General features: G+C 43.0%; 1 protein-coding gene across 2 annotated transcripts in view; it reads right to left on the bottom strand.

The window, feature by feature from the left end:
* Positions 1-3188: 3188 nt before the first annotated feature.
* Positions 3189-21640, bottom strand: part of GPSM3 (G protein signaling modulator 3) — a 28491-nt gene continuing 10039 nt past the window's right edge. For both annotated transcript variants that reach the window (XM_087928551.1, XM_026721229.2), the window contains exons 3-5: positions 18271-18418; positions 12282-12457; positions 3189-5526 (exon numbers count right to left, since the gene is read on the bottom strand). In XM_087928551.1, the coding sequence (XP_087784677.1) occupies positions 5347-5526; positions 12282-12457; positions 18271-18418 (504 nt within the window). In that variant the 3' untranslated portion in view covers positions 3189-5346. The remainder of the gene's footprint in view (positions 5527-12281; positions 12458-18270; positions 18419-21640) is intronic.

Here is a 21640-nt window from a genome sequence, read left to right on the forward strand (position 1 = left end):
ACCCCTGATGACACCTATGAAAATCCACTCACTCAGCCATTTGTCCAGCTGAACCAGAACTGCACTCTGTCTTTGTGTGTGTGTGGTTCTGTTATAAATAAACTTTCTTTCCAATCGGCCTCGCTGTTGTTTCCAGCATCTTTCTCCCAGCTTGGACAGAACCAGATAGGTTTTCCTTCCAACCATTCCCTTTAACAACAGTTTAAGAACAGTCTAGACCAGGGGTATCAAACTCAAGGCCCCCGGGGACTGGATCCAGATCTTAATACCTTTTGGGTGGTCCATAGTAATTGCTAAGCAACCAGTCCTAAATTGAGGGCTACCTACACTGTGAGATGGGTGGTCTTGTAAAAAATTGAAATAATTGAGATTTAAGAGTTATATTATAATGAGCTACAGTGGCGCAATGGTTAGAGTGCAGTACTGCTGGCTACTTCTGCTGACTACCAGCTGCCTGCAATTTGGCAGTTTGTATCTCACCAGGTTCAAAGTTAATTAAGCCTTCCATCCTTCCGAGATGGTAAAATGAGGAGCCAGATTGTTGGGGGCAATAGGCTGCCTCTATAAACCGCTTAGAGAGGGCTGTAAAGGGCAAGTGAGGGAAGCTGAATGTCAACTAAAAAAACCTTACTTGGTCTTTTTAGTTGTCAACAGAAAGGGAGTGGGGGAAAGCAGTGCATTCCTTAAATGCTTCAGATAATTGCTTTGGCAACCAAAGCTTCTGGCATGCAAAATTATTACTAGAGAGCATAATTGATGACTCTTGGTTATGAATGTGTATCATTGGAGAATATACATCCAGTGGATGCGGGGAAAAACCAGGGTCAAGGGTGAAATGAATGATGTGTCAGAGTTGGCTGCAACCGAGTAATGCTGACATGTTAACTAACTCCTAATAAATCAATCTTTTTTACTCTGAAAGATGCAGCTAGAGACTTATGATTTGAATTAGGGTGCATGTTGGAGTCCTGACAGTAAAAGCATTGTGAAGTGGTATATAAGTCTAACTGACTTGCAACAAATACTGTTTTACAAGACAAGACTCCCTCCCAAAGGAGGCCTCCAAATGCAACTTTTAATGCGACAAAGGCTTTAAAGAATTCACTACAGGGAGCAGTTGCGTTACCTACATTGAATTGATTGAAAGTAGCATCCATTTTACCTATTTTTTGTTCCGTTAGCTTGCAAGGGTTGGCACGACCCTTAGAGAGCTGACGTCATTTGCAAAAAGCAACCGACCACTTCTCATTTTGGCCAAAGCTCCCTTAAGAGGCATTATTAGACAATACAGGTAGTCCTCAACTTACAACAGTTCATTTAGTGACCATTCAAACTTACAACGGCACTGAAAAAAGTGACTTATGGCCATTTTTCACACTTATAACCATTGCAGCATCCCCATGGTCATGTGATTTAACATTCAGATGCTTGACAACTGACTCACATTTATGACGGTTGTAGAGTCCCAAGGTCATGTAATCCCCTTTTGTGACCTTCCTATGAGCAAAGTCAATGGGTAAATCAGATTCACTTATTACCAATTTAACCACTGCAGTGATTCACTTAACAAATTGGGCAGAAAAGTCGTAAAATGTGGCAAAACTCACTTAACAAATTTCTCACTTACCAACATAAATTTTGGGCTCAGTTGTGGTCGTTATTTGAGAACTACCTGTCTTGGGGGTATAATTCGTATGTGTGTGTATTAAATCCTCTTTTATTTCCCCAAATTACATTTAAATCCAGTCAGTTCGTGTCTAAATTCTCAGATGAGAAGAATGAAAGTCACCCTCAGAAAACAAAATCATTTTGTGTTCTGCAACTCAATGAGGAGCAGATTGAGGGGTCAAATTCACTTCCCCATTTATTCTACTTTTCACTATGTTTTAATTGTTTTCCCCACTAATTTTTACCTCAGAAGAAAAAGTGGTTTGAGAGGTAACCCTCTCCTTACGACCAGTTGCTTAAGTGACTGATCGAAATTATGACAGATCATAATGGACATGAGTTCATTTAATGACCACTGGAAAAAGGTCATAAAATTGACTGCAATCATGTGCCTGGCTCCCTTAGTGACCAGCCTGATTTACAACTGTAATTTCAGAGTCAATTATGGCTTTAAATCAAGAGCTATTTATAGCCAGCAATAATCCACAAGCAATTCTAATATGTGGCAAGTATCTTCATTACACATCTGTAAAGGGCCGCTATAAGATAGAGTCAAAAACGGTAAAAATGGAAGCCACAATATGATTGAAACTGTGCCTGTTTTTAAATGTGTGTTAACTAGCTACATTCTGATAGAATGGATCTAAATTATTCCAAATGTTCTTGGATAAAGTCCACAGAGCTCTTTCATTCTTGTTTTACATCTCATTCATGCAAGCGGGTAAAGAAACTATGAAATAATTTAGAATTGTGATAAATCCATCACTTTGGTTTGTTATCTCTAAATTAATTCCATTAATAATCCCAGCTTGTTCTTAGAAAAGAGGAATCCAGGTTCAGATAGAATTCTAACCAAGCCATCCCTAGTTTATCTGGAACACTGAGAATAAATAGTTTGCTTACACCCATACATCACTCACTCTAAATAAACCAGGAATCAGGGCTTGTATCATTTTAACCAAACACAGGCACAACATCCATTATTATTTTCCTGTTAAATAGCCTGCGACACCTTAGCTGTCTGAAAGAAAAACAATAATGACATTGGTATTTTTCAGAGATATTTCTTGATCTGATCTCTCAATGTCTTCAACAATGGCAGAGCTTCTAATGTTCTTTTAAAATTCTTTAAAAATCCAAGGAGACCTTCAGAGAAATGTATCTGCCTTGAAAGTAGACCGTACCGAACTATACAGCAGTCAAATATTTACAGAGGAAATGTTTTATGACATTTCGTATCATGGCCTAAACTTTTTAATGATCATTTTTCTGTCATGAAATGTTTAATAAAATTTCCAAATTTCAAATCCACAGGAGTCATTTTGGATGCCTGTAAGTTAGCCCATTTGAGATACCTTGGTTAAAAAATGGTTGCTCTTCCTACAAGGTACCATTTCGCCCAGTTAAAAGTTATGGGATTTTTTAGTGGTTAGCGTCACCCACTTGTTCGGTCCTGATTCACTTTCCTGCTACATGCTCACCTGTGCTTGAACCCTCTCGTGCACAGAAACACAACACGGTAGCTTTGCAACAAAATTTATTACGACCGCATTAAAGCGCAATTGTGCATGAAGAATGAGAAGCAGTCAACAGCTGCAAATTTGGTTAGCTTTTATGTGCTAAATATGTTGGAGGTGGGGGTGGATTAGCTTAATTAGTGAGAAAATTCAGTTATGGTTCCACTTCCAGGCAAGTACAAATGTACACACACAAAGTGGAACTGAAGAGCCCCACCACAGAGCCTTTAGATCTAGTTAAATCGGGATAACATCACCTTGAATTTAGGGAATTATACTCTCAACATAGTGAGAATAAACATCAGACTATAGAACAAGTTTTGGCAACATAGCTTTTGTGGGTGCTGATTTATACATCATACCTCCTAAGGGTTGATCCCAACGGAGGATGTTTCAGACTTGGTGACTTTAAAATGTGTGGACTTCAACTGCCATGGCTGGCTGGGGAATTCTGGGAGTCGAAGTCTGCGCATCTTAAAGCTGCCAAGGTTGATCAGCCCTATTCTGATGCCTTCCCCTCAAATTTTATAAATTCCAAAACTTCCCTTGTGCATGAACACTGTATTACCGCAAACAGGAATACTATGTCACTTCGACCACTTGTTTGTATTTTCAATATTTGGAATGGGACGTACCTATCGTTTAATTATTAAACGAATTTACATGGCTGTCCCTTTGCAGCAGAGACTCCGTACCTAGACATTGTGTGAGAGATTCATATGGGTCCCAAAATCTGAAAAGTCCCATGACCAGGGAGAAAGAGGAGAAGAAGGTGCTCGCTCTCCAATCTGGGCTTGTGAGCTTCCCCAACATAAGCCAATAGGCCACTGTGCGACTCAGAATGCTGGTTTGCATGGGTTGACAGCCAGATCCAGCAGGGTTCTCTAGCAATTCTTAAATAAAACAGGATCCATAATATGTTTAGGAATTAGAAGACCATCAACCTGTCTCTTTTCTTCGCAGGCAAATGAAAGCAGCTACATTTATTTTGTCGTTTTCAAATAAGCTCTAGGTATAATTTACTAGACCTATTGAACTATTTCCCTAGGATGGCTTTGCATAGGACAATTGGAGGCATCCCGATTCAGAAACATTGCACTAAACATCAAATTATTTAGGAAAAGGGCTAACTTAAGAGCTTTTTCACTGCAGGGACGAATTAGCTGAGACATTAGGCCTAGTGCTTTTGGGGATAAACACGCTAAACTTAAATCCACAGTCTCGTAGCATCTTAAGACTCCCATATATTGCAAATAGAGATTTTCCCACTGCCCTTAATCAATGGTACATTCCTTTTCATGCCACCCCTAAACTGTTAAAAATCATGGCACCGCTGTGACTTTTCATTGGCCCTCTAAATGCACAAGTAGTCTTCGACTTGCAATTTAGACAGGGGCCGTTCAAAGTTGCAACGGTGCTGAAAAAAGCGATTTACAACCAGTTCTTGAACTTATGACCATTGCAGCATCCATGTGGTCATGTGATCAAAGTTTGGGTGCTTGGGAACTGATATGTTTACAACAGTTGTAGAGTCCTGGGGGTGTGCGTGCGTGTGTGTGTGCGTGTGTGTGTGACATGATTGCCTTCCCAACGGATGTCTGGCAAGCAAAGTCAATGGAGACAGTCAAATCTGCTGAACGACTGTGTGATTTGCTTCGTGATTGTGGCAAAAAGGTAAAACCAGGCATTATCACTTAATGACCATCTTGCTTAGCGGCAGAAATTTCAGCCCCAGTGGTGGTTGTGAGTCGAGGAGTACCTGTACTGCCCGTATTGGCTTTTGGCAGGGAGGAGGCAGAGAGGGAGGGCCGGAGTCTCCACTGAGCAATAGAAAGGATAGATGTCAACCCCGCTCCCTTCCAGCGTTGATGACGTTACCTAGTTTGGTAATGAAACCTCTGCGAGAAAAACACCAAGCTCAGAGAGCATCTACATGTCATAGCCAGTATTTTTTAAAAAAATTAGTCATTTGCAAAGCTGTGTTGTGCTGGAGCATGAGTTTTCCTCTTCCTTTTCTTGCAAAGCGTGATACCTTTCCTGCCCAAAGTCTTCCAACATGGTTTGATATTTTTCAGTCCTCACAGCTGAGATCAATCCAGTTCCCATTTCCGACTAGGTTAATCGTCTTTTGAACTCCCAAATGATGAAGGAAAGAGGAGTTTCATACTCCGTGTAGAAAGGAGGGCTGCCTTCCTAGCAAGGGTGGGGCGGCTAGGCCCGGAGGAAGGGCAGAGCGCTGGTCTTCCATCCGGGTCCCTTGAGCTGAAAGCAGTAAATCCAGTAGCCCTTGAATTCCCACCGGGATAGGAGGCTCCGTGCGTTGATCCTCAAGACGCTGGCTCTGTAGAAGAGGGAGAAGGTGTCAACTCATAAAATATTTCCATTGCCTTTTTAGAAACAGAGACGGGGCAGCGGTGCGGCAGCTTGCAACCAAAAGTGCATTCCATAAATGTTTTCAAAGATAGTAACTAGGTGATTGAAGTTTCTGCCGTGCAAAATTCTAACTGGAGAGTAGGATGGATGACTCTTGGCTATGGATGTGTCCCATTAGAGAATATGAATTACGATACACCCAGGGGAGTAGGGGAAATCCAGGGTCAAGGGTGACAATGATTGATGTGTCTCAGAGTCGGCTACATCCAGGCAATGCCAGAATTGTTAACTCCAAATAAATCCTTTTTGAAGTTTTGGAAGTTTGGCTCGAGACTCATGATTTAAATGGGGTTAAGTGCCAGAATCCTGACAGAAGGAGTTAGAGGCTACAAGCAGGGGTGGGATTGGACGGTTCGGCTGAACCCCTTGTTCCGAAAATCAGCTGGCAGCTAACTGGTTCACTGTGGCTATTGTGTGGCCCGCCTGCCCCGTGCTTTACCTACCTATCTCAGCTAATTAGCGCTGCACAGCGGATTGCAACTTCTCAGCTGAGTTACTTGAGTGTTGCGCATGCAAATCGCACGATCACTGAACCGGTTGCTTAAACCTGGAGAATCCCACCCCCGGCTACAAGTAGTCCTTGACTTAACTGACCACAATTGAGCTGAAACGTCCTGTCGCTAGGCGAGACATTTGTTAAGTGAGCTTTGCCCCATTTTGCGACCTTTCTTGCCCCAGTTGTTAAGTGAATCACTGCGGTTGTTCAGCGTGTACCGCGAATCTGGCTTCCCCCGTTGACTTTGCTTGTCAGAAGGTTGCAAAAGGTACTTTGATTTTGGGTTTTACCGATTATTAGACTGATAGATCTTGATAGAAATGGCTGGTTCCTATTATTATGTTAAGTTGGGATTTGATGTTAATGGCATATTTTACTGCAACAGAGATGGACGTCAGTGCTTCTTCTCCTTTAATCTTTCCTCATTTCTCTTCCTTCCTTTCCTCCCCACCCTCCACCGCTTTTCTATTTACTTTTGCATTTTATAATTCTTTTGCCCTCCTCAGGCTCTGGAGGCTCCCTGGAGGCTGGAAACAGGCCCAGAGCCTCCAAGAGGCCTATTTTTCACCCTCCCTCAGCCTCCGTGTAGGTCATGTACTTATTTGGGATCCAAAATGGGCCATGGGGGGGACTCCTGGGAGGGGAGGGGTGGGACGGGCTGGGCTATCCAGGGTTGGGATTTGCCCGTTCACCGAACCGGCCATAAAATTAACTATCAATTCGGTACTGGTTCGCCTGAACTGGGCCAAACTGGTAGCATAGCCCACCCCTGGTTAAACTCGTCCTCTAAGACAGGGGTCTCCAACCTCGATCACTTTAAGACTTGTGAGTTGGGGAATTCTGGGACATGCTGGGTGGGGAATTCTGGGAGTTGAAGTCCGCAAGTCTTAAAGTGACCAAGGTTGGAGATCTCTGCTCTAAGATAAAGTCCAGTGGAGAGCACCAAGCATGGGATCAAAGCTGTCCTCTTGATATATTTTTTTTGACCCCTCCATGAACTAGGCCACCCGCAGGCTTAATGTAGATAAAAATCTAAGAAGAATCTGCTTTAAATGAACGTCTGTGGAGACGTCTCAGTCATCCAGGTCATGGTTGTCCCAAAGGTGCTTTTTTTTCAAGAGGCAACTGGACTTTCTTTGTGTTTTTTTTTCTTTGAAGGCGTTTTGCTTCTCCTCCTCTGAGCTGAAGAAGCTTCTTGGATGAGAAGCGAAATGTCCTCAGAGAAAAACCAGAAAGCCCAGTTGTCTCTTAGGGAAAAAAAAAAGCACTTTGGGGAGTTTAAATGAAAGACAGCCCCAATGATCCTCCATCATCTTGTGGTATTTTTGTCATAGCCCTCACCGACTGCCCCTCAGCCGATGACAAAGAAGAGGGGGAAAGGCAAGAGTGAACGTGCATGTGTGTTTTTTACACACACGCACAGGCAAACACACAATGTCCCAAAAGAACAATTTGTGTAGTTTTAAGATTTTTAAAAGCGATGGATGTATGCATCTGAAAGAGATAAATCTCCAAGAAGCGGTAAATTGTTCGAACAGCCACATAGCTATCACCCACTTACATTTAGTTTATTCTCTTGTTTCATAAAATTCACTGCTACTAGATGAAAACAATGACCCTGAAATCGTTTCCAGCTCCGGCCCATTGAATCGTAAAACTAAACATTTGCAGAGCCTATGAATGCACCCAATAAAACCCACACCTGACTAGTTTTATTGGTCAGCCAGCGAATCCTCCCCAAAGAAGACATTTATGTGAGGTAACTTTAATTTATTTGCCCCCTTGTGTGTTGCTTCAGACATATATAGTTTATATTGGGTTTCTCAGACCGTGTGTAGGGAGCCCAGGAGTTGATTTCGGAGAAGGAATGTAGAGGCTTTTGTGGGAGGAAATCAACTTAACCAAAAACTGGAATCCAGAGAGGTGGGAGAATATTCCAGAGACGCATAAAAACCCATTGTGGTACAGGTAAGCTTCAACTTACAACCATTTGTTTAGCACTGAAAAAAGTGACTTTGACCAGTGGTGGGATTCAAAAAATTTTACTACCAGTTCTGTGGGCATGGCGTGGCTTGGTGGATGTGGCAGAGGAAAGATACTGCAAAATCTCCATTCCCTCCCCACCCCACTAACCCGCTTTCCAGCTCCGTTCTCCTTTGCAGGGCAACAAAAGGAGACCCAGCCGATCAGCTGGGACTCGGGAGGCAGAAAATAGATGGGGGCAGGGCCAGTCAGAGGTGATATTTGCCGGTTCTCCAAACTACTCAAAATTTCCTCTACCGGTTCTCCAGAACTCGTCAGAACCTGCTGAATACCACCTCTGATTTTGCCACATTTTTCACACGACCATTGCAGTATCTCCATGGTCACCTGGTCAAAATTTGGATGGCAATTTCTGACCGTTGCCGTGTCCAGGGATCACGTGATCAATTTTGGCGACTTTCTGACAAGCAAAGTTGATGGGGAAGCCGGATTCAGTTAGCAACCGTGTTGCTAAATTAACAACTGCGGCGATTCACTTAACAACGCTGGCAAGAAAGGTGGCCAAATTCACTGAACGAACTGTCTTGCTCAGCAACAGAAATTCTGGGCTGAATTGTGATCCTAAATCAAGGACTACCTGTATAAGAAGGAGGGAAGAGAAGACACAGGCAGTCTGATGTCTATGGAGATTCTCAGTCATCCAGGTCAATGTTGTCCCAAAGGTGCTTTTTTCAGGACTTTCTTGTTCTTCTTTGAAGATGTATCGTTTCTCATCCAAGAAGCTTCTTCAGCTCTTCTCGGAGCTTCTCAGAACTGAAGAAGCTTCTTGGATGAGAAGTGAAATGTCTTCAAAGAAAAATAAGGAAGTCCAGTTGCCTCTTGAAAAAAAAAGCACCTTTGGAATATGAGTAGACTTGCAACATTTTGTTATTATAGCCTATCAGAAGTCCTCAATTTTAAACCAATCGTTTAGCAAACATTCAAAGTTATAATGGACCCCCCCCTCCAAAAAAGTTACCACCAGGTTCCAAAGTTCTGATGTCTATCCTCCAGTCTTATGACTACACTTTGGGCACGTGGCAACAAGCCAGCATTTACGGCAGTTTGCAACACCCTGCAGTCCAATTTATGACATTTTTGCAGAAACCTTCAGGTTTTCAGCAAAAACCGCGGGCTCGCCAACAATGGGCTCACTGAATGACCACAAAAGTTTGGAAAATCAGGTTGGTCTTGTGTGGGTGACCCAATTTACGTCCATTGTGATTTATGACTGGAATGGGAAGGGTCCATTATGGTTGTAAGTTGAAACTACCTGTATCTCACGAAAGCATTATTCCAATTGTCCTACAGTGTTGGCTTTTCCTCTTGATTCTGCTTTTCTTTTTTTTAAACTAAAATTTTGTTGTGGCCTGAAAAAGTGTGAAAACCATAAGCTTTCGCCATATGGTAAAAACATCAGGTGAATGACAGCTAAAAACTGTGCGACCAAATAAATATGGATTAATAATAATGAAAATCTATGGAAAAAAGAAATTTTCTGTTATACCAATCATGATTTGAATCCTTGGAGAAATACCTAAAGGTTTAATATTGGAGGGAAAATTTGAATTTATCAGATACAAACACCCTAATTTTACAACAAAAATTACGTGGCCTGGAACTGCCTGAATCCTCAGCTCACACTTTAATAATTCTTAGGTCCTTGGTGGACTTCAATTGTTAAGTTTACTCACCTGCCACTGAGTATGAATCTCACTGTAGATTATCCCCACACAATAATAATACAGGTAGTCCTTGACTTATAGCAGATCATTTAGTGAAGCCTTTGAAGTTGTAACAGCACTGAAAAAAAGTGACTTATGACCATTTTTCACACTTGTGACCATTGCTGCATCCCCACAGTCACGTGATTTACATTCATATGCTTGACAACAGGTTCATATTTATGAGTACTGTAGTATCCTGGGAACATGTGATCATCTTTTGTGACCTTCTGACAAGCAAAGTCAATGGGGAAGCCAGATTCACTTAACAACCATGTTACTAATTTAACAACTGCAGTGGTTCACTTAACAAATGTGGCAAGAAAAGTCATAAAATGGGGCAAAACTCACTTAACAAATGTCTTGCTTAACAACAGGACCTTTAGGCTCAATTGTGGTCATACATCAAGGACTACCTGTACATAGAGAAGCACAGTTTGCTCTCACACTTCCTGCAACAGGTTAACAGATAACAGATAATCAGAGTTGGAAGGGACCTTGTAGGTCACCTAGTCCAACCCTGCCGCCCAAGCAGAAAACCCTACACCATTACTGAGATGACGGTCCAGTCTCTTCTTGAAAGCCCCCAGTGATGAAGCTCCCACAACTTCTGAAGGCAAAGCTGTTCCATTGGTTGATTGTTCTCACTGTCAGAAAATTTCTCCTTATTTCCAGGTTGAATCTCTCCTTGTTCAGTTTCCATCCATTATTCCTTCTGTGGCCTTTGGGTGCTTTAGAAAATAGCTTGACTCCTTCCTCTCTGTAGCAGCCCCTCAAATATTGGAAGACCGCTGGTCCTTCTCTTCACTAGAGTAGCCATGCTCAGTTCCTGTAACCATTATTCACATGCCTTAGCCTCCAGTCCCCTAATCATCCTGATTGCTCTTCTCTGTACTTTTTCTAGAGTCTCAACATCTTTTTATAGCGTGATGACCAAAACTGGATGCAGTACTCTAGGTGTGGTCTTACTAAGGCTTTATAGAGGGGTATTAGTATCTCACTTGATCTTGATTGTATCCCTCTGTTCATGCAATTTAGGATTGCATTAGCTTTTTTGGCAGCGGCTGCACACTGCTAGCTCATATTTATCTGGTTGTCCACTAAGACTCCAAGATCCCTTTCACAGTTACTGCTATTGAGCCTGGTTTCACCCAGTCTATATGTGTACTTTTGGTTTTTCTTGCCTAAGTGTAGGACTTTACTTTTCTCTACACTGAATTTCATTTTGTTAGATATGGCCCAGTGTTTTAGTCTGTCAAGATCCGTTTGGATCTTGAGCCTATCTTCTTGTGTGTTAGCTATTCCTGCCAGCTTAGAATCATTTGCAAATTTGGTAAATTCCCCTTCTAGTCCCTCATCTTAGTCGTTAAGGAAGATATTGAAGAGTACTGGGCCTAAGACGGAACCTTTTGGCACCCCACTGCTTACTTCCCTCCATGTACACTTAGACCCACTAAGGACTACTCGTTGAGTCGGTCTGCCAGCCAGTTGCAAATCCATCTAGTGGTGGTGCTATCTATCCCACTTTTTTTGTAGCTTACTAAGAAGTAGGTTGTGGTCTACTTTGTCGAATGCCTTGCTGAAATCTAACTATATTATGTCCACAGTATTTCACTGGTGTCAACAGTATTTCGCTGATTCATTGTCTCGTGCTGCAACAATATTTTTCTTTTCTAATTTCCACTGCAAGCCTCTCTAAATATATTCATGACATTTAAAAAAAAAAAAGGAACTGCAATAAAATGAAAATCTAAAGAATGTTTTAATGTTCTGAGTAAATCTACTCTTCATTTGGGCATTTGGATCAGTTTTTTTTTCCCCCTCAAAAATTCTTCAGTTTTTCTGCAAAACGTGAAGATTTACCCAATCTCCAGAAACTTTACTCCTGATGGAACCTGCTCATGCAAATTTTCTTTAACCAAACAATGGCATTTCCATCATAAATAGGCTAGGTGGGTGTGTGGTTGTGTAAGGGTGATCTAATTGTCATTGTTAACTGTTTTATATTGATTTTGCTTTTCCTTCCCAGCGTAGGTGTCACGTATTGTTACAGTCAGTTTATTTATCCTTTCATATGTTGCCCAGAGTTGCTGGTGAGGAGGAAGCCTTAGAAATAGATTAAATAAATAAATCCTAACCCTGGAATTATTATTCATTTATTTTATTATTTCTTTGCATAAATGACAGTAGCTATTTTCCCTTTGCACCACGGTAATTCCAAGGGAGAGGCTAACAAGGGGATTGCAACCATAAAACTCGGGTTTATAAAGCTGTAAAATCATCTCATTACAACTGAAATCCTTAATCCTAAATCAATTTGAGTCTTTGGGAGGAGGATGACCCTGGAAAGATAAAAGAGAGAGAGAGAGAGAGTCCTCCAGGAGGATCACAGAGGTTGGAGGATCAAGGGCACGTACATACCTGGTGAGCTAGGATAGTGTCATAGAGTTGGTCTTCCGATATCCCAGGATTCTCTTCGCTTGCAGATTCAGGCCCCACAAAATCCGCCCGCTGGTCATTGAGCCTCCGGGCCTGGATTGTGGCCACCATGTCAAAAAACTCTTCAGCCTGGAGGGAAGTCAGAGAAGAGAAAAAGACTGTGCAAAAGGAAGAAGAAGGAGAAGAGGAAGCGGAGGAAGGAGGAGAAGACGGAGGAGAAGGAGAAGAAGGAGGAGGAGGAGGAAGAGGAGGTGGAAGGGGTGGAAGAGGAGGAAGAGGAGGAGGAGGAGGAGGAGGAGGAGGAGGAGGAAGAGGAGGAGGAGGAGGAACAGGAGGAGGAGGAACAGGAGGAAGAGGAGGAGGAAGAGGAGGAGGAACAGGAGGAAGAGGAGGAAGATGAGGAAGAGAAGGCGGAAAAAACAAAAACAACAACATTGGATGAATTAATGCCCCACAATTATCAAGTTTCCCCCCTTTTCTGATTTTGCGCAATCCACTTGACCCATCAGTTCTCCAGAAGGTTGGATCTGCACATTATAACAAAGCAAAACAACAAGCCACGTTAAAACTTAACAAGATTTGTGTGTGGTAGGAAATGCTGCTGCTGCTGCTGCTGCTACTACTACTACTACTACTACTACAATTACTAATCCCTGTGTGTTGACCTGGATAAGCAATATTGTAAGAACTGAGACAAGGCATCCGATGACTCGCAGCGGGAACTGCCCCTGAGGGAACCCGGGATAGGGAATCGGAGCCACGCATTCCTGAACAGCCATGCACTGAGGAGGGCCCTTCTTCCCTCAAAGGCACCCAGACCAGACCAGTTGTGAGGCCTCCGCCTGCCTTTCTCTCCTCCAGCTCTCCTCCCTCCCATCCCTTGCAAGGAAGGGGTGTGGATCTCCAGCAACTCTCCCCAATTCTGTTTGTCCCTCTGCACAGCACAACCACCTGGAAAAAAAAAAAATCTATCCGAATTTGGAGCGAGTTGTAGCCTGCTTGGCTGGGCCTGCAAGAACGACAGTCGGGTGCGGCAAGGCCCACAGCCCTGGCCAGCTACGTACGAAGGTTTTGTCAGAAAGGCCGGAGATGGAGTTGACCCAGAGAGCTTGTGATTTTTCAGAAGTGGTTTGGCCATTTCCTCCTCCATGGGGGCTCGGAGAGAGACTGTCAGGTGCAAGCAAACCAGGAAGAGGAGTGGAGTTTGAGGCGCTAAAATTTTATTATTGTATGCTAGCACTACACAAAGAATTTGATCTACTAGCGGTCAAGGCAAACTGGCACTAGACCAGGATTTCAAACCTCCTTACAAAGAAGCCCCTTCAACAAAACTAGTTTCTGCAGAGTGTTTGTGTGTGTGTGTGTACATTTCCTTGAAAAATGGGAGTCCCTTCTGTTTCTGGGCTTCCTAAAAGTTGGACATTTTAAGGGAAACGACCTTTCTCAGCATGGTTTCCAGAAAGAAATATAGAAGAGCGAGTTAGACATTTCTGAGTTTTTAATATTTCCCTGTCTCCTAAAGGGACCATCATTGTGTCCTTGGAGGTTGTTGCAGGGCCCAGGTTGACATTTACAGTGAAGATTATTTACAATCAATAACAATTGGCATTAAAAATAAAACATTTGTTGTGTTCCTCTGTGGTAGTTGTGTGGTATGTGCTATGGTACCCAAATATCAGGAGGGGTTTTATTCAAAGAGATTAAAACTACCATTCATTTAGCAACCATTTGAGTTACAATGGCACTGAAAAATGTGATTTACAGCCAGTCCTCAAACTTTATTTATTTATTTTATTTGGTTTGTCAATTGCTTACAAGATAATAGGTACAAGTAAAAACATAGTTATGAATACATGAACACATATAAGAAAAATAAAAGAAACAATAGGACAGGGACGATAGGCACGTTGGTGTGCTTATACATGCCCCCTACAGACCTCTTAGGAAAGGGGTGAGGTCAATAGTAGACAGTCTCTAAGGTTAAAGTTTTTGGGGTTTGGGGAAGAAATCACAGAATCAGGTAGAGTATTCCTGACACTGACCACTCTGTTGCTGAAGTTGTATTTCCTGCAATCAAGTTTGGTGCGGTTAACCTTGAGTTTGTATCTATTGTGTGCTCTTGTGTTGTTATGGTTGAAGCTGAAGTATTCATTGACAGGTAGGACATCGCAATGTATGATTTTATACTTAGATGCGTTGACAAGAGCAGGCCTGATCTCATGGGGGTCTGTTATCCCCCCACCCGGGATTACCAGGAGCATAAAGTCACAAACAGATTGTACATAAAGTCACGAACAGACATGGGCCCCCTCATGGCTCCAAACACTACCCAGGAGCACCGCGCTCTGCACCAGTTGTAGCTTCTGCATAGTCTTCAAGTATAAGCCCCAGTAAAATGCATTGCAATCATCCAAGTGTGAGATGACCAGGGCTTCAGTGACAAATCTTCACTTTTTCTGCTTGCTTGATTAGCCACCAAATATACTACAGGTGTTGTTCAACTAAACCAGAGGTTGGCTCCAAACTGGGCAAGTGTAAGACTTGTGGACTTCAACTCCCAGAATTCCCGAGCTAACAGGACTGGAGGAGGAATTCTGGGAGTTGAAGTCCACGAGTCTGAAAGGGGTCAAGTTTGAAGACCCCTGATTTACTAAACTATCCTATTCCTATTCCTATTCCTATTCCTAATTCTATTCTATTCTATTCTATTCTATTCTATTCTATTCTATTCTATTCTATTCTATTCTATTCTATTCTATTCTATTCTATTCCATTCCATTCCATTCTATTCCTATCCTATCCTATTCCATCCCATCCTATTGTCAAACATCAGACTCTTGGCTTTTTATATTTTGAGGTACCAAACTGCCAGCCCTACTACGTAATCCAGTTCAAGAAATCAACTTCATAAAAAGACTAAGATTATTTTTTATGGAGATGGGTTAATAATAGGAAAGGTAAACATAAAGGTTCCCGTCGCACATGTGTGCTAGTCGTTTCCGGCTCTAGTGGACAGTGCTCATCTCTGTTACAAAGCCAAAGAGCCAGCACTTTTCCATGGTCATCTAGCCGGCATGACTAAACGCCGAAGGTGCATGGAACGCTGTTACCTTCCCACCAAAGTGGTCCCTATTTTTCTACTTGCATTTTTACATGCTTTCGAACTGCTAGGTTGGCAGAAGCTGGGACAAGTAACGGGAGCTCAGTCCGTAACGGGCGCTAGGGATTCGAACTGCCGACCTTTCCGATCGACAAGCTCAGCCTCTTAGCCACTTGCAAATCTGGTTCATTTTTTCCTCTCCATCTTATACACCTGTGAATCAGGAAGGTGTCTGCCTGAGTCGCTTCTGAATGTTTATCTCGTTGCTCTGGACTTTGAAAATGTTTTGGCCCCTTTTACCTAGGCCAGTGCTTCTCAACCTTTTCTTCACCTGTTTTAAATCCCTTTCGTGACCCACAGATTATGGCCATGTCTTAACTCAAAATTTAAATCACAACATTTCTACAAGCCTTCGCGGAGCCCGTGACATTATCCCGCCCCCTCTAGAAGTCCATGGACCACAGATTGAGAACCACGGACATGGGTAATTGTATTTACAAACTTCCATTAAGATCATCTTCCTTACACTCTACAGTGCTTCAATAGTGAGAGGTTTTTCCACAGATCGAAGGGGGCATGATTTTGGAGGCTGGCTACACCCTGCGGATTGGGCTTCGCTTGTTTGTGGCATCCCGGTTTTTGGTCTATCGCAACGCGGTGCTGATGCAAGGACCTGGGGCTGGGAATCCCTGATCTATATGACAAGTGGACTGCAACTCCCACAATTCCCAAACCAGCAAGGGTGAGGGGAAAATGAAAATTACAATCCCAGCTCCTGATAACAAAGATAATTAGGGGACTGGAGGCTGAAACATATAAAAAAACAGTTGCAGGAACTGGGTGTGTCTAGTTTAATGAAAAGAAGGACTAGGAGGGACATGATAGCCATGTTCCAATATCTCAGGGGCTGCCACAAAGGAGAGGGAGTCAAGCTATTCTCCAAAGCACCTGAGGGCAGGACAAGAAGCAATGGGTGGAAACTAACCAAGGAGAAAAGCAACTTAGAACTAAGGTGAAATTTCCTGATAGTTAGAACAATTAATCAGTGGAACAATTTACCTCAAGAAGTTGTGAATGCTCCAACACTGGAAGTTTTTAAAGAGATTGGATAACCATTTGTCTGAAATGGTGTAGGTTTCCTGCCTAAGCAGGGGGTTGGACTAGAAGACCTCCAAGGTCCCTTCCAACTCTGTTATTCTATGTCTGAGATACCTCTACCTCCAAAGCTGTTAAATGCAGTCCTCAGACACACACACAAAAACCCTCTTACTTTTGTAGAAAGTTAGCACCCACCCCTCTCCTAGAAGAATGAAATATTTTGAGAAATATTAAAAAGGCAGAATATTACACCTCCCTGGATGAGAAATGGAGAAACAGGCTCTTGGGAAACAACCTCCATCTTTCCTAATAGCCCTCAGCAGATGTCAGCTCTTAAGAGATAAAGAGATAGCTAGCTCTATTCATAAGCAAATACCCTCACCCAAGATCCAACAAAGGTAAGATTAGCCCTCAGCCCCAATAGGAATTGCCCAAAGCCCCTTCATTGCATCACCTCAGTTGTACCACCCCCAGCAGTTTAAACTTCAACCAAACTTAGCTCAGACAAACTTCTAGGGTTTGTACATAGCCCCATGGGAGTCTGACAACAGCCAATAGAATACATGTTCTTGCACAGGAACAGGACGCTGAAGTGCAAAGCCCAAGAGAAGGTATAAATACCCCCACACACATACACTCTCTCTCTCAACTCCATGTGGTCAGCTGCACCAGAACCACAAACGTGGGGTCCTGTTCATCAATAAATGGACCCTCTTTCCGATCAGACTCCAGCCTCCATTTTGTCTCCAGTGCCTTTCTCCTGGCTTGGATCTGAGCCTGATGGATAGTTCTTCCAACACTTGGTTGCGCATGAACACATTCTTTTGAGAAAAACAATTGTGCAAGAGCAATTGCTGGAACTAGTGTCAACGTTGCATCTTGTGGAAATGTTAATCGCTCTCCCTTCTAAACTAAATTGGTTTTTTCGTCCACATTTCGTACCAGGTGCTGGAAGTTTCTGTTGTGCAATTGAAGAGAGTTCCCCAAAGTTCTTCTTTTTAAAATAAAAATAAGTAAAACTGAGCTTATGTTATAATTAGGAAGTAAGAAAATAACGGCGGCTCGTTTTGTCAGGCAGTTGGCTTTCAGCTTTTGTCAGATACCAAATGCAAAAATGCGGCTGCCATCTTGACTTTTTTTATTCCTTCAGTGTTTCTAATATTTTCTACTACCTGTAGGTTTGGATTAAAAATTGAACTTTGCGGGAGGTCTTGTTCTTTGCCACAGAGGGGCAGTGCTGAGCAGACATCCAATTTTCTCAGCTAAACCATTGAAAACCACAATAGATTTTCTACTGTGGGAAGCGTGCTTGTTGTGTACTTGTACAACCTAAGTACACAACTTTTCTTCAGATGTGACACCGAGGGCCCAATTGGTGAGGAATGCCAAATATATCTGCCTTTTGAAACCCAGCACTATTTTATGACTCCAGTTGTTTTGTTTCATGATTTTTAAATTTAGCGTCAAACTTCTGTACTCATAAATAGCATAAACTGCTGAATTAAAAGGACAAGATGTCCTATTTTTTTTTCTCTGCTACAGAGGGGGGAAAAAAAAAGAAATAAAATAAATGAAAAACAGCCTGAATGGGATCTTCACTCTGTAATCTTGATTTCTGGATCCCCACGATTTTCTGAATTAGGGAAACAAACTGGATTTTAAACAAGACGGACAAAATTCGAACTTTTCTTTGTAGACTAAATGAACCTTTGTAAGTCAAGGACTACCTATATTAGGAAACGAGAGAGGATAAATATCCAGGTCTCTTCTTACCTTTCTGGTTTTTTTCCAGTAATCCCGAAGGAGTGGGAGGCAGCGATTTCCAGGGACGGACAAAGGCATGCTTCGGAGTTCGTTGCTTCGAGCGTAGAACTGGACTCTGGCTTGGCAGAGCGCTGAATTCAACTTGAGAAGTGAGGCTCTGGATTGTGGAAAGAAAGCGAAAGAAGCTCACACACCTTCAAGTTCCCAAGGGTGGGCTAGACTCAATTCAAGTGGAATGGGGTGCTTATCTGAATTGAGTCTAGCACAGTGGTCGCCAACCGGTGGGCCAGGAACCACTGGTGGTCCACGAGAAAACTTTGGTGGTCCACAGATAAATGTCCCCCCAAAGCAATTAATCCAGGCTGCGCGGGAACACAAGGCTGCACCGCCCACATGGCCTGCCTACCTGTTGGCCCCCACCCTTTGGCCGAGCACAAACCTTACCTTGAGTAGATCCACGCGAGCTGGAAACGGAAGTTAAGACCAACAGCGGGGGAGGGAAATCCGCCCCGGGGCGGATTGCTGACGTTGGTGGAAAAAGTCAGTCCCGTATTCCAGAGCTGCAGTAGTCACAGGACTGGCCCTTTGGTCATCCCAGAGCAGCTCCTCCAGTCCATGGCAGGCGGGTGGAGGAGCAGCTGCTCCGGGATGACCAAAGCGCCAGTCTTGTGGCTACTGCAGCTCTGGAATATTGGACCGACTTTCGCACCAACGTCAACAAGCCACCATCAGTCAAAATTCATATTAGTGGTCCGCGGGATTTAAAATTATGACTTTGGTGGTCCCTGAGGTCCAAAAGGTTGGCGATCCCAGTGTCTCTCATCCTTGGAAACTTGAAGATATGTGGACTTCATCTCTCAGAAGCTGGCTGGGGAATTCTGGGAGGTGAAATCCACACAACTTCAACTTTCCAAAGTTAAGGAACACTGCTTTAACAGGTTGCATTTTAATTAGAATATTGTTGTAATTTTTAATTGTTTTAAAATCTTACTGAAGGATTATAGGGAGTCCTTGACTTGCAACCATTGCTTTTAGAGCTGGGGTCTTCAAACGTGACCGCTTTAAGACTTGTGGACTTCAACTCCCAGAATTCCTCCTCCAGTCGTGATAGCTCAGGAATGCTGGGAGTTGAAGTCCACAAGTCTGAAACTTGCCAAGTTTGAAGTCCCTTGATTTAGAGTGACCGTTTTTACGTTACAACGACACTGAAAATAGTGACTTATGGTCATTTATTTCATACTTATACAACCACTGCGGCATCCCCATGGCCATATTATCAAAATCCAGACACCGGGTAACTGGTGTGTATTTATGACACTCAGTATCCCAAGGTCATTTGACCACCTTTTTATGACTTTCTGAGCAGAAAAGTCAACAAGGAAGCCAAGTTCACTTAATAACCGGGCCACTGATTTAACAACTGCAATGATTCACTTATCAACTGTGGCAAGAAACGTTGTTAAAAATGGGGCAAAAGTCACTTAAACTCTCTTGCTTAGGAGTGGAAATTTTGAGCTCAGTTGTGTTTGTACAGCCAATACCTGTAAAATATTGTTGTACATTCTAATTCAGGGGTCTTCAAACTTGACAGCTTTAAGACTTGTGGACTTCAACTCCCAGAATTCTTCCCCCAGTCATATTAGCTCAGGAATTCTAGGAGTTGAAGTCCACCAGTCTTAAACTTGCCAAGTTTGAAGAAGCTTGTTCTAATGGTTTTAGAATGTTACCGAAAGGCGTCACCTGTGTTCTGGCATGTCTTATTGCTTGGGAAACCCTAGTTTGGAAAGGCAGGCTGCACATTTCAAAAATCTAAAAATAAAAAAGGCATATAGGCCCTCGCCAAAGGATGGGTTGGTGGCAGAGGTGGTATATTCAGCAGGCTCTGACCGGTTCTTGGAGAACCAGTAGCGGAAATTTTGAGTAGTTTGGAGAACCGGCAAATGCCACCTCTGACTGGAGATTTTACAGTATCCTTCCCCTACCGCGCCCATCAAGCCACGCCCATAGAACCGGTAGTAAAAAAAAAATTGAATCCCACCACTGATTGGTGGTGTGCTATATTAGCATACTCCAAATCCTGACACCTGATTGGTCCACACAGACCTCAACCGGATTGGCTGACTGAACGGCCGTGATTGGTGCGCTAAGAATCTACCGCGATTGGCCGAGCCGATCGCGGGAGATTCAAAGCGCTGTCATTGGCCGCCGAGCCACGAGCAATCCCTATATGAAGGGTTGCCACGGCTCCAAGGTTTTTGTACTGAACTGTAACTAAATAAAGAGCTGAACGTTAGGAATGGTCTCGCGTCTCTTTGGGAACCGATACGCCCTGATCTAACAGGTGGTGCTGAGAAGATCCCAACTTTCCTTTTCTAAACATCTCAGAGGAAGAATGTGATTAAAAACTTAACGATTGTTACTGGATGCTCATCAAAGCATAAGACCACCATCCAATCAATGGCCCTTGGAGCAAGCCAGATTTCTGTCTAGCTCTGTAATAGGAAGAAGACAGGCAAAAATAGCTATGGAAGAAGACAACTGTGGGAGCCACCTTCAAATTTCTCCCGTAGTTTAGTCCTCTCTACAGGGAAATGCAAAAAAAAAATAAAAATTAAGCTCTCCTGTAGCTGGCACCTTGCAATGGTGTTTCATTGCAATTCCCGTCACCTCAACCAACAAACTCAGAATCTCGGAGAAGACATGGCTAGATGACTAACAAGAGATATTCCTCAGGAACCTACAAGCCCTCAAGGAACCAAACTAACTTTTCCAAAAAAAATTCTATCATCCTCACTTGCTGGAACTTCTGGGACTTCTCATAAAATCCCACCTGGAAGGTACCCAGTTTCCTTCCTCCTCTTGAAACAGATAACGGAGAAACTATCTGAGAATCACATCAGCAACAGTTCTCTCTGCTGTATCCTTATTAAAGGCACGAGGTATTTTTCGAGGCAATAAAAGCAGTGTAGAAAGTTAGCCCCCATTTTTCTCCTAGAAGAATGAAATCTTCTGGGAAAGATTAAAAAGGCAGAATATTTATACCTCCCTGGAGAAACGTGCTCTTGAAAGCAGCCTTCACCTTTCTTAATAGCCTTAGAAAGACCGGCCCATCCTATCCACAAGACAAAAGGCTGCGTCAGCTTATCTACAAAACAAAACACCCTCAGGACATAATAGGATTAGCCCTCTACCCATCTCACCACATGGCCCCTGGGAAGTCTGCATCTCCCAGTAAGGTTCAACCAAGCTTGGGACTCAAGACAACGTACAAATTTACCCCTGCATGGCCCCACGGGGGTCTGACAACCAATCAGAATACCTGCCCTTTCGACAAGAGCAGGAAGCAAGTTCAAAGCCCAAGAGAGGATATAAATCAGAG

This window comes from Pseudonaja textilis, chromosome 2 (genome assembly GCF_049901715.1).
Source record: "Pseudonaja textilis isolate UNSWEBS1 chromosome 2, rPseTex1.2, whole genome shotgun sequence".
Lineage (NCBI taxonomy): Eukaryota > Metazoa > Chordata > Lepidosauria > Squamata > Elapidae > Pseudonaja > Pseudonaja textilis.